The sequence below is a fragment of the Grus americana genome, chromosome 5, assembly GCF_028858705.1.
Source record: "Grus americana isolate bGruAme1 chromosome 5, bGruAme1.mat, whole genome shotgun sequence".
NCBI lineage: Eukaryota > Metazoa > Chordata > Aves > Gruiformes > Gruidae > Grus > Grus americana.
In genome coordinates, this window is record NC_072856.1 from 65,748,821 (window position 1) to 65,765,190 (window position 16,370).

The 16,370-nt window shown below is 38.7% G+C and overlaps 1 protein-coding gene across 2 annotated transcripts in view; it reads left to right on the plus strand.

Moving 5' to 3' along the window:
* The window catches only part of EXOC5 (exocyst complex component 5), a 28,686-nt gene extending 15,638 nt beyond the window's left edge, over positions 1 to 13,048 (plus strand). The window contains exons 11-19 of one of the 2 annotated variants that reach the window (XM_054826369.1): positions 374 to 583; positions 852 to 887; positions 1,777 to 1,924; positions 3,721 to 3,829; positions 4,544 to 4,664; positions 5,412 to 5,498; positions 8,649 to 8,757; positions 9,976 to 10,191; positions 10,662 to 13,048. In XM_054826369.1, coding sequence (XP_054682344.1) covers positions 374 to 583; positions 852 to 887; positions 1,777 to 1,924; positions 3,721 to 3,829; positions 4,544 to 4,664; positions 5,412 to 5,498; positions 8,649 to 8,757; positions 9,976 to 10,191; positions 10,662 to 10,850 — 1,225 coding nt within the window. In that variant the 3' untranslated portion in view covers positions 10,851 to 13,048. The remainder of the gene's footprint in view (positions 1 to 373; positions 584 to 851; positions 888 to 1,776; positions 1,925 to 3,720; positions 3,830 to 4,543; positions 4,665 to 5,411; positions 5,499 to 8,648; positions 8,758 to 9,975; positions 10,192 to 10,661) is intronic. The other variant, XM_054826370.1, reaches the window with a different exon arrangement.
* The last annotated feature ends 3,322 nt before the right edge of the window (positions 13,049 to 16,370 follow it).

Genomic DNA, 16,370 nt, shown 5'->3' on the forward strand with positions numbered 1-16,370 from the left:
GAATGGCCATTAACCTTTACAATGATTGCTATCCTAAAAAAAATTTTAAATTGCTGTTATTATTTTTAATGAGAAGTATTTAGTATAGTGATCTGTGAGAGTACTTTTAAAACTCAGCAAAAGCCAATCCTCCACATCTCACTGGTGACTTTATTGCAATTGTACTGGTATATAATTAAACATGAATTATGCAAAATTTTTTACTTAGATGTAAAGCTGCTAGATGTCTTAATCACAATCAGGATTCTGTTGTGCTATGTACTTTACAAACATGTAATGCTGTAATTCATAGAAATTCAACCTTTTCCTCCTCTCCCCTTCTTTGGTGTTTTTTTTGGTTTGTTTGGTTTTTTTTTTTTCTTTTTGCATAAAGGACTACTAACCTGTCAAGCAAATTGATGGAATTTAACTTGGGTACTGATAAGCAGACTTTCTTGTCTAAGCTTATCAAATCCATTTTCATTTCCTACTTGGAGAATTACATTGAGGTGGAAATTGGTTATTTGAAAAGTAGGAGTGCTATGATTCTGCAACGCTATTATGATTCCAAAAACCACCAGAAGAGGTCCATTGGCACTGGAGGGTAAGTTTCTTCCGTGAAGTTTTGTAGTTTTAAAATGGAAGGGAGGCGGTAAGGGGAGAAACACAGTATTTGCCATGTCGAATGTATGGTGATGAACTGCAAAAGAGTAGGCTTCTAAAATGACGTACAGCTTTTTACAATTTGCTGTCACTTTATGTTAACTTCTGCTAAAAAGTGTATTGCTCTCGGTACATGTGAAAGGTGATGCATGGTATTTATACGCTCATGGGAAATGAAAAATACCAGTTAAACCTATGTTTCAACTTAGGATCCAGATCCACAAAAGGACTGAAGCAAAATTAAGGTACCTAAAAGCATGTATATGTGTGTATCTAAAAGCATACATTTTTTTTCACCTGCCCAGGTCTTGTGGTCCCCTCCCAAGACCTAGGAAGGGGAAAAGACCATAGCAATGTCAGTGAGAAAGCTCTTAATGAGCCCAGAAGATGCAATGGACTTAGAGAAAGGTAAAACAAGACTTCATTATCCTCAGGGTAGAGAAACTCTAATAAAGGAATAGCAAAAAGTGGGAAAGGAAGAAATAAAACTTGTGTGAAGCAGAGGTGATAAGACTACTGCACCTTTCAAAGAGCTACTGGGTTCAGTGGGTAAGGAATGAAAAGTGATTTGGGGAGAACAGCAGCAGCAAAGTAATTAGATGAATTAACAGATGAAAATTTAATTTTCTTGGGGAAAATTAAATTGATTGTAGTGACTGACTTTATGGGTTGTTTTATGCATGGAAATGTGTTGGAGCATGCTTGACTAAATCAGGACTGCTGAGATAGTAGATGAGGGTGAGAGGATTTGTGGGCATGGATGAGATAGAAAGCTCTCATTAGTGTTTTGAAAGTGCAGTGGGACAGAAAGTATGGAGGCTAAACTTTGTCCACAGAGCGTAAGTGCCATAGGATTCAATTGAAACTGCTCTCATTCCACAGTGGGGAATAGCTGATGCCGAGGTGTGAACATGCTATGGTAGAACACAGTTGACCGTGGCATCAGAGGTGGTAGTTTTGCATTTACTGGCAACTTTTTTAAGCTTGCAAGACTGTCTTAATGCTTGCATATACTAAACTGTGTCTTGGATTCTGTTTCTTAAGTTAACAACTAAAACACCCTAAATCATTGTTGAATTTGAGCATCAAAATTTCCATCCAGTGAAATCTTCTTTTGGTATATTTTTGTTCTAGTATTCAAGACCTGAAAGAGAGAATAAGGCAGCGTACAAACTTGCCATTGGGGCCAAGTATTGACACACATGGAGAAACTTTTCTGTCGCAAGAAGTGGTGGTTAACCTTTTGCAAGAAACTAAACAAGCTTTTGAAAGATGTCACAGGGTGAGTTTGCTTCCTGTGATCTCCATTAATGATATAATTTTGTGCATGAAATTAAATCTTGAGGTTCAATTTTCAGTTGAAGTGTCGTAGGAAGAAAGGAAGGACATTATTAAACAACTTCTCTTTTGTATTTTTCACTGAATCAGGATCATGGTGGAGGCTAAAGGTTTGATTTTTAAATGTGGATCTAGTTCTATTTTCTGGTTTTTAATACTATCTATTTTTGGAAGAATTGGGGAGGGTTAAACCTATTGTCTACATTGCTTTTCTTACTAAATTAGACCCAAGACCTGTTCTTTAAACATTTTTAGTCTAACAAAAAGAAATGTTTTCCTTCTGATTAAATAGCTGATTTTACTGCCTGTCAATTACTGTTTCTCTGATATTTAGTGTAAACAAAAACCCTTGAAATTTAATTGCGAACTTAAATGCTAACGTTTTTATTAGCTAACTGAACTGATTTCTAACAAATTTTAATGCCTCTAACATTCTAAATTAGCTTAGAGTGGAAAAACTTGACATTTTAGATATTCAGAAGTTTTTTATATACTTAGAGGGGCCTTTACTCTTGGGATCAGAATTTTTCATACCTCATCTGAAAACCAATTGTATTGGGGTAGAAACCAGTGCTAAGATCTTGGCATGTAAGGAGATTTTTAGAATTACAGGTGTATAACTTCTCTATCATACGTGCTGCTAGCGTTTTGTTTGTGGTCAGGGCAATAAACTATGCGAAAAAGAAGTTAAATATGTCCCTGGCTAACTAGTTGTAATATTTATATCACATGACAGATGCATGCAGATACACTATGTGTCCCAAATGTGACTGCTTTAGGAAAAATAAGTTGGTAATTCTGTGAATATAATTGTATATTGCAACATTTTGGTATTTGGAAATCTCTGTAATGGTGTTTTGTTGTTGGGGTTTTGGTTTTTTGGGAATACAGCAGAAATCTTTGGAGTGTTGTTACATAAATTAACTTGAATTGCAATGGTAATCTTTCTTACTCCTCGCTTCATAAAGTCTTCATATAATTCCTTAAAAACCAAAGCCGTATTTCTTATGTGCAAAAGCCCTGTCGCATTTTTCTTTAGAAAAGGGATTTACTGACAGGTTGCTGTCCAAAATCCCATGTTGCTTACAGCTCATGAAGGTACAGATGCTCTGTGTGTACGTGGGCATTACTTCACTTAATAAAAATGTTCATGCTCCGTTGACTCCAGCTGAACTGTGATAAATGTAGCTGAAGTTCAGTCTGTATTTTTTTTTTTTCTGCAGTACTGTGGCAGTACTAAAAGAACAGCTGTACCAGGTGAAACTAAGGTCCATCTCACCCAGTGTCCTGTCTCGGACTCTGGCCAGTGGCAGAAGCTTAATAAAAAAGGCAGGGCATGGAGAGAGTAATCTTTTCTTTGTATGTTTTCCCAGCATCCAGCAGTATGCAGTTTAGATAATTCCTGAGATTACAGCTGGACAATTGTGTTTTAAGGACTATTAATTAATATCTTCCTTTATTATTATGTTTATTACTATTATTATTAGAAACTGTTTATACTCTTGCTTTTCGTAGCATCCCATGGCATGCTATCTTCAGTTTACTTGTTAATGCTGAAGGGTTTATTGGTACTACAGGCTGTTCCTGAATAGTTCTCTGTATGGATACTTTTAATTTAGAGTAAAATTCCAGTTATTCTGGAATACTTACTACATTTTAAGCTTATCCCCTATGCAATCTCAGATAAACTTTCAAATGTTTGTAGAACTGACCTTTAGGATATTTTTTTTTTTTTTAAAGCTCTCTGATCCATCTGACTTACCGAAGAATGCTTTCAGAATTTTTTCTATGCTTGTAGATTTCTTATGTACTGAACACATCGATTATGCATTAGAAACAGGCCTCGCTGGTGAGTATATTTTCTGAGCATTTCATCTCATTGGCCTTTTTGTGCAGATGATCTTTGCAGGTCCTTGCTGTGTGTTATTGATTGGCCTTGTTCAGAGTGTGTTGGTTAAATGAAATTTGGTTTGTGTGTTTAGGAGTCAGCATTTAATGTATTCTGAAGTGTAACTTCCATTCGGGGAATTGATGCACAGATGGAAACACACTACTGTCTTCAAAAACATTTGTGTCACAGAGATTGGGATGTAGCACTCCCTACCTCTTTCAGTTGTTCTTTGTGCCATAGCAGGAGAATATTTTTATATTAAGGCTTAGTGTCTTATATTTTATAAGAATTCCATACTTGTTTGTATACCTGTGCATTTTAAAGAGTGACAGTAAATAAGAAAACTGCTGGTATTAAAGAAGTTAAAGTCTTGACAGTGAGAACCTGTCTTTCCCACGTGAAAGCATAAAACTCGTGTTCTGAAGAAATATTTAAATTGGCTGTTCCATTTTGCTTTTAGAAGTTTTAAAAGCAAGATATTTCTGTGCTTGTGGTTATTTCCTGATATAGCTATGAGAAGTATTCTATATATGGCACCATGGTGAATTTTTGAAACTCTAAGCCTGTGATTTAAGCATTCATGGAAAAATTCCGCATATTTAAAAAAATCATCATGCTAATTGTAAGAACTGCATATCTTTACAGTCCTAATTGAAACCTTCTTTGCTTAAGGCATTCCCTCATCTGATTCAAAGAACGCAAATCTTTATTTCTTGGATGTTGTCCACCAAGCCAATACTATTTTCCATTTATTTGACAAGCAGTTTAATGATCATCTGATGCCATTAATCAGGTACCTTATTTTGATTATCATTTCCTTTGTGAACAGTCATTTTTGGTGAAGAAAGCAATTTTTTTTTCATTCCTCATCTCTATTAAGAGGGGTTTATTCTTGGAGTTGTTCAGCTTGATGTTGTGGGAAGACAAAATACTGTAATGAGAGGGAGAAGAAGGGAAGTTAAACAAATCAGTATCTTGGAGAACTAGTGGGAGAGAGGGAGCTCCAAGAGTGTTGGTAGGAAGGAGAGGCAAGTTGCTCTTTAGACTTCACTGCTGCATTACAGGCCAGGACTAGAGGGGGTCCTTGGGGTGAGCTGGCAATATTGGGGCTGGTGAGATTCCTAGGGGACCCTCGCAGGCTCTGCAGAGGGAGCAGATGGCCATGCCATGGGAGCCACATGTGAACTACACGAAAGCTGCGTGTTGTTGGGGGCTAGGGGATGGATACAGTCGAGGCAGAGCACACTGATGTACTGTGAATTAGTGTCTGTGAAAAGCCGGATTTGCTGAGAGGCACTGCTCAGTAGGCACAGTGCTGCCTGAAATGCCTTGCAGTACTGCCCATTGCCACTCAGCAAATCCTGCTCAGGGTCAGATGGCTGTTGGTTGTTCTGAAGCCAGCTAACTTCATGTAAACTAGCCTTTTCTGATGGGATGGGAAATCTTTACAAGGTCCTGTTGTAAGAGGCAGACCCAGCAGACAAATTTGTTTTGATATTTTAACACCCTGTCACACGCTCAACCCTTTATGCTGTTGCAGTTCTTCTCCTAAATTGTCTGAATGCCTTCAGAAGAAAAAGGATATCATAGAACAAATGGAAGTGAAGCTGGATATGGGCATTGATAGGCAAGTACAGATTTCAACTTTCTGTTAATCGTTGGTTCTTGTAAAACTCCTTTGTGATGTGTTAGCTTTCCTTTTAATGAGGAATTATTTATGAACACAAAATTGATTTTTTTTTTAAGTCCAGAAGTATGCATTATTGTGCATAGGAAATTTAGATTCTGTTTGTTTAGAGGGTCATATTTTTCATGGCACATTTCTGACCCATAAATACTTCTGGAAGGACGTTAAAGGATTTTGGTTGTGTTGAAAGAATGCAATAATTCAGTTTTACCCTACTGTCTCAAACTACTTTAAAGGAATGATGATTGAAATAGGTTAAAGACTTGCAGGATTTCCATTAAGAGCAAAGTTTGACAAAAATAGGTTAGATGATTTGCTTGAATCTGTGCAGTGCTATGGATTAGACCTAGTCATAGAAGTCTGTAGACCTGGAATAATTTTGATTCTGACATTGACTTGCTTTGAGGTTGAGAGTGACTCATTTAATCTCTCTTTTTTTTTTCCTATTTCTCCAAATAAAAATGAGAGAATAGTTATAAAAATTGTAAATTAAAATCATAGCTGTTTTGCAGCAGAGGAAAATAACAAACTAACAAGCTTAATATTAGGACATGGAGCTGTTGTGCGATGCACTACTTTGGTCTGGGAAGCATGTAGTGTTCCCATATCTTAAGGTGGCATTAGTCAACATAGAAGATGTTACCTAAGCTTTCTGTGCCTGTTTTCTCTCTGTGGTAACGGAAATAAGCCGTCCTGTGGGTAATGAGGTCTACTCTAAAAATGATTATTGAGATTTTTGTAAGGATCGTGCCATACTGGTGAGGGATGAGAGCAGCACTGTATAGGAAAAACAGGCATTGCGTTTGTGTCCTGCTGGGTCCTTTCTGCAGAGAGATGGGGAAGAGATTCGATATGTTGTTTGCACTTGCATTTTCTGTAGGTGCAAAAAGAAAGGTGGAGATAGAGGATGTGTAAGTGGAATTTGAGATTTATAGCTGCTCCTGCTGGAAGTTACCTTAGAGGTTTAAACACAAGGTTTGAAATACTTAGAATCATAGAATCTTTAAGGTTGGAAAAGACCTCTAACATCAAGTCTAAACGTCAACCCAACACCACTATGTCTACTAAACCATGTCCCAAAGTGCCATGTTTGCATGTTTTTTTGAACACCTCCAGGGATGGTGACTCCACCACCTCTCTGGGCAGCCTGTTCCAATGCTTGACCACTCTTTTGGTGATGAAATTTTTCCTAATATCCAATCTAAACCTCCCCTGACACAACTTGAGATCATTTCCTCTTGTCCTTTCACTAGTTCCTTGGGAGAAGAGACCAACACCCACCTCACTACAACCTCCTTTCAGGTAGTTGTAGAGAGCAATCAGGTCTCCCCTCAGCCTCCTCTTCTCCAGGCTAAACAACCCCAGTTCCCTCAGCCGCTCCTCATAAGACTTGTGCTCCAGTCCCTGTACCAGCTTTGTTGCCCTTCTCTGGACATGCTCCAGCAACTCCAGCAGCTTGAACCATTGAGGCCATAAGCTTAGATCTAGGCAGGTGTAGATCAGTCATCAGTGTTACAATAGTTTGTAACTGTTTGTGTAAAATAATTAATCTCTTAAAAGTGATAGTAAGATGTAGGAGAACAAGTCCCCGTTGGAAAAATGGTATGTTCAAGGGTTTGTGGATGGAGACTTCAAAAACATTTGTGCTTTGGCACATATAAAAAAGAGATTAGTTTTGAGATGAATGTTACATGTAAAATGAGTTTGTGTGCCTGCTTACATGCTGCTTTGTGGTGCTGCTGATGCTGTTGAGAATTGATTGTCTTGCTTAAAGGAATGATCTAGTTTAAAAAATAAAAGCAAATTTCTAAATGTTGATGGTTTAAACATTATCCAATCTGAAAGAGTCTAATAGCGGCTTCTTGAATGGCATTCGTAGCAGTTGTCTACCTCTGTGAAAGTCATTTATTAGCCAAACAAAATCAGTTCAACTGGTTTTCTTTCAGTGTGTATTCTGTGTATCTGGGAGTATTTGTTGAAAATGGAAATTGAGGAGAATGCCAAATATAATTTCTTTAAATTTCTGTTGGTATGTGGATTGTTGAATGAAGTACGCCTGAAATGCAAGTGTGAGGTCTATGCATAGAAAATAAGTTTATTCCTTCTTTGGATACCTATATTCTTCTGCCCTTCACCCCAACTTGAATCCTTTAAGGCATGCAATGGTCTTGATTGTGTTTTCTTCGGGGAGGTTGGAGGGGTGAGGGGGGTGAAGAAAAGGGGGGGGGGGGAGAGATGGAGGTTCCTGGCAAAGCTGGCACTGAGAGGTGTGTGCAGCCTTTCTCAGCTGCTTTGCTGTTTGGCCTTTGGTTTGGACTTAAAGTAAACCAGGGCCTTGACCTTAGATAATGTTCTGAAAAGATAAATCCCGAGAGGGAGAAATGAATGACACAGTAAAACTCTATTAGATTTCTGAGAACAAAAGAAATACCAAGCTCTGGCAAAGGAAGAGGTTGGTTGTTTGGGTTTGGGGGTGGTTTTTTGTTTGTTTGGGGTTGGTTTTTTCCCCCCCTTCATTTTTCAAGTGTTTTCTGATGCTTGCTTCTGAGTAATATGCAACATGATCCAATTCTACTAAACTCTTTGGAATGCTTCCTTCAGCTTTCTGATTCCCTCTGCATTGAAGAATGCTATCCAGTTTCTCTGAAGAGCTGGATTTGAATGGATTACTGTACAATTAATGTGTCCCCTTTAAAACCAGCTGGCCAGCATGCTGTGTGCTGTGCTCCAAGACACTGAACTTGGAGGAAGGAGTATTTTGAGGGTTGGTGGGGTTGGGTTTTTTTGCAAATTCTCCTTTTTTTAACTACTTAAAATAAAGCTTATCTTCTCTAGAGTATTGCATTGCAGCTTCAGAAGAGTGTATGTTTAAATGAAGTATTTCCTTTGATCTGTCCTAGCACCCTATTGCTTACAATAAATCTTTGCTTTTAGTGTATCTTCTGTAGATTACTCAAATGTTAGGTAGAGGGGTGTTTTCCTCATTGCTTTATGCTGCTTGCTTTTGTACAGAATGATGTTAATATATGTAAATATAAAGGAAATTAAAATGTTCCCTTCAAAACCCAATCTGTATTTGTAACTTTAAAGGACACTGAATTGTATGATTGGACAGATGAAGCACATCTTGGCTGCAGAGCAAAAGAAGACAGATTTTAAACCAGAAGACGAAAACAATGTTTTGATTCAATATACTAATGTAAGTAAACAAAGTCCCAGCTCATCAATATAGCCTCAAATGCTCACAAGTGTTACCAAGTAAAAGATGTTCCTTACCAAACATGCATTATGCAACATATGCATTTGATTAATTAGCTATTCCATTTTACACTAAGCACCTCCAAACTCTGTTGTAGACTATTTTCTCAAGCTGAAAAGGGACATTAGCAGTTTTGTATCTAGTGTCAGACAGGAATAAGTAGGTGCTAGATAAAATGTCACATTGTTTCCCTGCCCAAGAGGCTCAGATTTGGAACAAGATTTTTAGCTGATAAAGTAGCTTTAAGCTATCAGTTTCAGAAAATCAAGCATCAGGTACTGTCTAGTTCCTGGACACTTTTTCCCCTTTAGAATGACAGGAGCATGACAAAGCATCATGGGTACGGTATGAACATTCTTTGCTGCAGAAAGTTGTCTCTGCCACCAGATCTGTCTGAATCCCAGCCTGGGAGCTGCTGAGAAGCTGTAATGCCAGGCTACATTAGGCTCTTGTTAGGGAATAATGCAGAGAGGAGTAGAGAACAAACTACAGTCAATGGGAAGAAGTGAGAGCGTCACCTGAATGCCTGCAGTCAAGTGGGAACGGGAGAAGTGGTGAGGCCCTGGCACAGGTTGCCCAGAGAGGTTGTGGATGCCCCATCCCTGGCAGTGTTCAAGGCCAGGTTGGATGGGGCTTTGGGCAACCTGGGCTAGTGGAGGGTGTCCCTGCCCATGGCAGGGGGGTGGAAGTGGATGGGCTTTGAGGTCCCTTCCAACCCAAACTATTCTATGGTTCTATGAAGTGGAGCAGTAGGACATAGAGTCTTGTACTACGTGGGAAGGGTGAAGATGCCTGCATGGCTGTTAATTAGGGTTTATAATTGCAGCTGATGAGAGTTTTAATCACATCCCCCCCACACACAGAGCTTGGTTGATCATTGTTTGAATTAAAAGCCCAAATTAAACTGTTCTATTCTGACCTGATATGAACTATAACTTAATTGAATATTGTCTTGCATCCATCTTCTCGCATTTTTTATCTTCATGTAGCAAATAAAAACTGTTAGAAAATTACTAATTTGGAAAAGACTAGTGTCAGTGATGTGTTGTGGGAAGTTTAAAGACTTAGTGACTGATGTTCAGCTTAGGATATGGAAGCCACTTTGAGAAGAACACATTTCTAGAAAGCAAGTTACCGAATTTTTTTTTTTTTTGTTAGGCTTGTGTTAAAGTCTGTGGCTATGTTAGAAAGCAGGTGGAAAAGATTAGAAATTCTATGGATGGTAAGAATGTGGACACAGTTTTGATGGAGCTTGGAGTTCGTTTTCATCGACTTATCTATGAACACCTTCAGCAATATTCCTACAGTTGCATGGGAGGCATGTTAGCTATTTGTGACGTGGCTGAATATAGAAAGTGTGCCAAAGACTTCAAGGTAAGCATGTACAGGTTGGTGATGTACAGCCATGTTGAAATTAGTATCAGGACTCTCTATTTTTAATCAGATGTTTTTACTTCATAAAAATAGTTAGTTTCTGTTTGAACATCACCATTTTATATACTGATGTTATATATTCTGTTACTATACCAGCAGTTCTTTATACCAGCATGTCCTAAGACCAGTTTCCTGATACCATTTTATTGCTTGTAGGCTGTGTGTGTATATTGAAGAAGCATTGAGTTTGCATTATTCTGTGTTCTGTGTATAACTTTGCATGCATATCTCCCCACAGATGTGTAAGTGCATGTGTCTATACATATTTATGCACACGAGGAGAGAATGATGCATGTAAATCTTCCGTAGGGGGAAAGTAATTTGAGAATCGAGGTGGACATTGTGTCATAAGAGTTCAAGCAACTCTAACTCTTAATATCTGTCTTTCTCTGTTTTTCTCTTAACCACAGATTGCGCTGGTGTTACAACTCTTTGATACTTTGCATGCACTTTGCAATCTTCTGGTTGTAGCCCCGGATAATTTAAAGCAAGTTTGCTCAGGAGAACAACTTGCTAACCTGGACAAGAACATCCTTCACTCCTTTGTTCAGCTGCGTGTTGATTATAGGTCTGCTCGTCTTGCTCGTCACTTCAGCTGAGAGCATGGAAAGAAATGTTGTACCTTTGGGCAGGCCTCAGTTGTTAGAAAGCACAGGGAATGATTTCTTACCAAACCATGGTTGTAACTTTTGTGGGTAATGACTGTTCAGAATAAAGCAGCAGCCATATTTAAACATGACTATGTAGAAGGCGAGCAGGTAAAAATCAGAATGGTATTTCATGTAAGCTAAAGTTCTCCCAGTGAATAATTTTGCAAATCTACTTGCTACTCATTTTTTTTTTTTTATTGGAAACATGTCAGTGTAGGAAAGCAAGTGGTACATTGAAAGCATTTTAGTCTTCAGTATTGAATTATCAGATACCATTTGTTAGACTTGAACTACAGAGCGTAGCGTAGGTAATGGATTACATAGAATAGACCAGTGTAAAAACATTCTTCATCGATTTTAATGACTTTGACTTCAGCACAGCTAATCATAATCAAATTATCTTTGATTGGTGTTTCTAAGTCATTTCTTTCATTTAAAATATCCTGTTCAATATAATTTCTTGCTCTAATTAATTAGCTTGGAATTTCTTTGAGATGTAGGAGTAAGAGCAACGCTGTCCCAGAAGGATGTAATTTATTAATTGCGTAGCATTCTAAACACAACTAAAGTGGTGCAAAGTTTTGGGGGTGTTTTTGGTGCTTTGGCTTTGGGGTTTTTGCACCTAATAGTCGAGGTCCCACCAGAATGTATTGGCGTTGTATGATCTGACATTCTTGTCTCTGATGCTGGCACACTGAATTTTATATATGCTCCTAAAATAAATGCAGCTGCCTTGTCTAAGGCGTCCTTATTACAAGGTGAAGGTGCCCATTATTGGGTTAATATAAGAGAACTTTCTCCTGTCTCTCGTTTTGTATGTAAATAAATTCAGATTATAACAAAGTGAAAGGATAAAATGTAGCCCAATTGTTCATATGTGGGAGGAATGGAGAGCGAATCTAGCAAAAACCTAGAGCTGAAAATTCCCGTGCTGAAGATAATTGATCCTCAGTGCCTGAGCAGTATAAAATGTTGAAGTGTGCGGAAGCTTCTCTTCCACTGATCATAATTTTAGTATTGGAGACAGGTACTCATGTCCATTATGCTCCAGCATTTATTCAACGTGTTTCTGAAATGGACCCATAGTGCATAGAGTGAATCAAAGCAATGGGGATGTTTGAAACATCTGGGGTAGCTTTTCCACGAGCAGTTGAAAACTGTTGTAAATAGACCTTTGTTCGGAGTGAGCTCTTGTGGAAAACTGGTTGGAACTGCTGTGGTTTGTGTCTTCAATCTGACTTGCATCATCCCTGAAAAATCATCTGTAACACTTTATTTCTACTGTGGGCTCAACGTATGTTATGGAAACTTCTTTCTCTCCCATCTTCAGAGCAGCATTTCTATAAATTTACTTTATGGGTTGGTCAAATAAAGTTGTTTTCTGCTTTTCTTAATGACTTCCCAAGTGCAGTCAATATTGACAGACTGATTTGGAACCTCTCTTGGTTAGTTGAGGTTCTTCTGCTTCATTTTATGTTTAGCAGAGCATTATATCAATAAACAAGAGAAGGGATGCCAGACTGTCTCAAAGTATTTGGGGAGACTGGCTGCTTTGAGCTGCGTAGCTCTATTCCTTGGCCATGGCAAAGCCACAAAAAGTTTTGGACACTGGAGGAGGAACATGCTTGTACTGCTGCCATTTATTTTTTTCAAAAGCTCTGATGTGAATTCAGATAATACCTCTCTGTTACCTCTCTAACTGAAAGCCAACAATTTTAAGGCTGTAGTTTTATTAACCAGTACAAAATGTTTCTACAAAAAAGCGTCAATTTGTAAACACTTCAGAACAGTGAACATCATCTTAAGATTGCCGATCACAGAAGTGCTTCAGAATTTGTTGTATGATTGTTTGAATTATTTTAAGGTTGTACGAAATGTATTTACCATATTTCTTGCTTTAATAGCTGTGTTTTTCCATGCATATGCTCAGTGCAATATTTTCATTATGCCTGTTAACAGGAGGCAGCAAAAAGTAGGTGAATACTTAAACTTAGATATGTAAACTCTTCCTCAATAAAAAGAATTCCCTCCAGATACTTTTTCATTTCATTTCCAGGTTCTTCAAATATCTTTATACTCAATTGTATAAGCCCTTCTATTTAAAAAAAAAAAAAAAAAAGAATAAAAGTAATTTTACTGACCAAATTTATCACTGGTGTGAGCTTTCGCTTTCCCTTTCCTTTTAAAAAAACCCTCCCCATCCACACACTGAAAGAGTCTCTATTTCTAGAGAAGACTACATTGTCAATAAGTTTACTTTACAAGTTGGATTGGGATGGGGCGGGGAACTATAATTTTCACACATTTTTAAGTTTAGAGCTCTTATAGCATGTAATTTGGGAAAATATTTCCAGCAGCTTCTGAATACAATAAAGTATGATCCAAAATACAAATATGCCTTTTAATGCTCATGTAATGAGTTAAAGTATTGCCTTTCTAATGTTCGCTCCTAGAACGTAGGCATTTAACAGGCTGGCAGCCAAATGAATGCCTGAGAGGAGGTGTGTATATGTGTGTGTAATTATGTTGTCTACAATTGGGGAAAATGGCTTTGCAGTAAACTGTTGTAGGCTGGGAAGTAAGCTGTGTTTTTACAAGTCCTATAATTTATTAACATGATTTAGTATTGTATTCTGTTTGCGTATGCACAGAGGGCAGGAAGGAGTAGTTGTTCAGTAAGAGTACTTCTCAACACAAAAAAAAAAATTGGGAAATGGAAGTGCTTGGAAAAATAAGATCTAGATATTTAGAAATTGAGGGTAAGAAATGAAGACGACATGAACTAAAAAGATATGGAGAAGAAGCAATTTTAAATGAAGTAGCATAGCACATGGAAGGAGGAAGTTAAAATGTGATTAATAGAAACCTGACATGCACATCAACCTAGGAGAATAAGCAGGATCAGAATTAAAATCCCTGAAATGAAACGAGCCTCTAGAGGAGGGGGACTGGTGAAAATACTTTGCTGTGGAGCTATTCATTCACCTGGAAACCATTGGATTCAACAGGAAGAGGCTATCCATACATGAGCGTAAATGTGCTGTGAAGGACAGGTAGTGATGCTGTGAATGTGAGCTCTGCTAATTGCCACTGTCAGGAGAAGTGCATCAGCAATATGCAGTCTGATTAAAGGGAAGGAGAATTTGCCAGAGCTGAGCAAGTTGGGTTTTTTTTGGTTTGTGGTTTTTTGTTTGTTTTTTTCTTTGAAGGCTACAGTGAGCTGGATAATGGTGAGTGCGTGCTTGATTTGAGAATGGCAAGGTATTTGACCGGTGGCAGGTCAGTTTATCTTGCAATCAAGAAGAGAACTTGGGCTGGGTTGGGTTTTTTTTTTCATCTTAGCTTTCACAAAGTCATTTTAAGTCACTGGTTGCTCCAGTGTTTAACTACCTCAGATAACTCACAATTTCGGTGCCTAAGGAGTGTTCTTCCACCATCTACGTGGTGCTGGGATGTTGTGATTGAGTGTTTTCTGAATTGATTGCTCCGTTTCAGTAGGAAATGTGGCAAAAATGCTGCATCTTACAAAGTGCCCTGAAGAGGGAAAGGCTCGTTGGGTTCCTTCACAGGTTCAGTGCGTGTTGGCCTGTTCTTCAGAAGCCTGTACTTCCAGGTTTCTCAAGCCAATACGTGCACGTCAGTAACTCTAACGTACTCAGTTTTAGTCTTGACAAATTTCAAAACAGAGGGATGTTCTTTGGGTTAATTTTTCATGGCAATAACTATCTTAATTTGGATTAGCACTTGAGTTGAACGTGTCATGGATAGGGAAACCAGGCTGAGGTGATGGGTTTTCCTATATGAAGGAAGCAGATACCTAAACAATTACTTGTCTAATTTTAGATGCAGGTAGCAACTCTTCTCCTTTGCACTTCTTGTCCCAGGAGCAGCAGGGATGATAAGCCAGCCATCAGCATCAAAAGCTACTCTTCTAGAGGACAACTGAAAGGTAAGAGCACCTTTTCTGTCCTCGTGTTCTGCTGGATCTTGGCTTTGAGGCATTATCCACCAGCACCACCGCCTCTGTGCTAGTTCTAAGTGGAGATGGGAAAACAAATCTACCTACCTCAGAGTATTTTCTCTCTGTACATCAAGGCTGGCACATTGTTCGTTTGTTCTTTCCCAGTGTTTCTACACCTGTGTTATGGAGGGGAGGGAGCCAGATCTCTTGCCCACTCGTGTTCACTGCTTTGCTTGTCTGTTTTTTTCCTCCATCCTAATTTCTTTGGTGGTAGGAGATTTCTATACCATGTCTTCTGCTTATCTTAGAGTGGGGAAGCAGCTGTGTTTGCCTATCGTCTTTTCTCTTGTATGGGGCACTGCTTGCTCTGTCAATACAGCCCTTAGTGTATGTGGCAGCCTTGGTTTTTACTTTTTATTCCATTAGCTTTACGTCCCTGTGCCCTGTTTTCCTTTCCAGACCTCAGGATTGCACTATCCTTTCCCCTCTGTTACCACACTACCAGAGAGAGAAATCTTTAACTTTGCAGCATGGCTTCTAGGAGACCTTGTTCAGTTGATCTTTTAACATACAATATTATCTTAAAGGTGATACTTTCAAATTTTTCTTCTCGAAGTGTTAAAGCTTCTCTCTCTTCTTTCACTGAAACCCAAAATTGTCCATAAAGCTGTTGGAGCGTGAAGAAATGCTGTTTTGGGAGACAGGCGTCACGGCAGCAGCGGCTGTTGCTGAAAGCTTCCTCACGCTGTGTTTTGTTGTTCTTGAACCTGGATTTAGCAAGGATAGAGGAGAGAATGCACTAAGAGATGTCGGTCCTTTTCATTCCTCCCCATCCTGTGCACAATGGAGCTCTATAACGTTTTGGGGCTGTTTCTGCTCCCTACCTCTTTGTCAACTGGCTGTTAGCACCACAGTCTTCCTTTGCAATTTATTCACTTCAACCTCATCTCTGTTCTCGGGGCTACCTTTGTCCTTCTCAGCCCTGTCCCAACTTCACTTCTACCCAAGGGTCTATCCTGGCACAAGCGAGCCCTTGAAGTGTCTTGGTTGCACATCTGCTTTTCCCATTTTGACCATCAGTCCACTGGAGACAGGAGCTGTTGTACTAAAGTGTCCGGCCCCACCAAGGCCACCTCTTTGCTTGAAAAGAAAGGTGAGACTGTGGAGAGAAGATGTCCCCAGAATCAATTCATAGGTAGATAAACTGCACAGTATCAGGGTAAATACCTCCTGCTGAAAGACGTGGTTAAGGTTCACCTCGGTTGATGCTGCCAGTTGAAGATGGTCATTTTGAACTCTACACTGTTTTGACGTGTGATATTTGAATGTTGTAGAGAAGCCAGCTAACATGAGCTTCTGTTTAAAACATTTTTATAACATTCATTTTACTGTAAACAATTCATTAAAAAGACTTGCTAAGTCTTAGACAAGTGGATTTTTGAAGGTTGCTCATTTTACTTATCCACCCAAAGTCAATTTGAGTATGAATATATAACATTTTACTCATA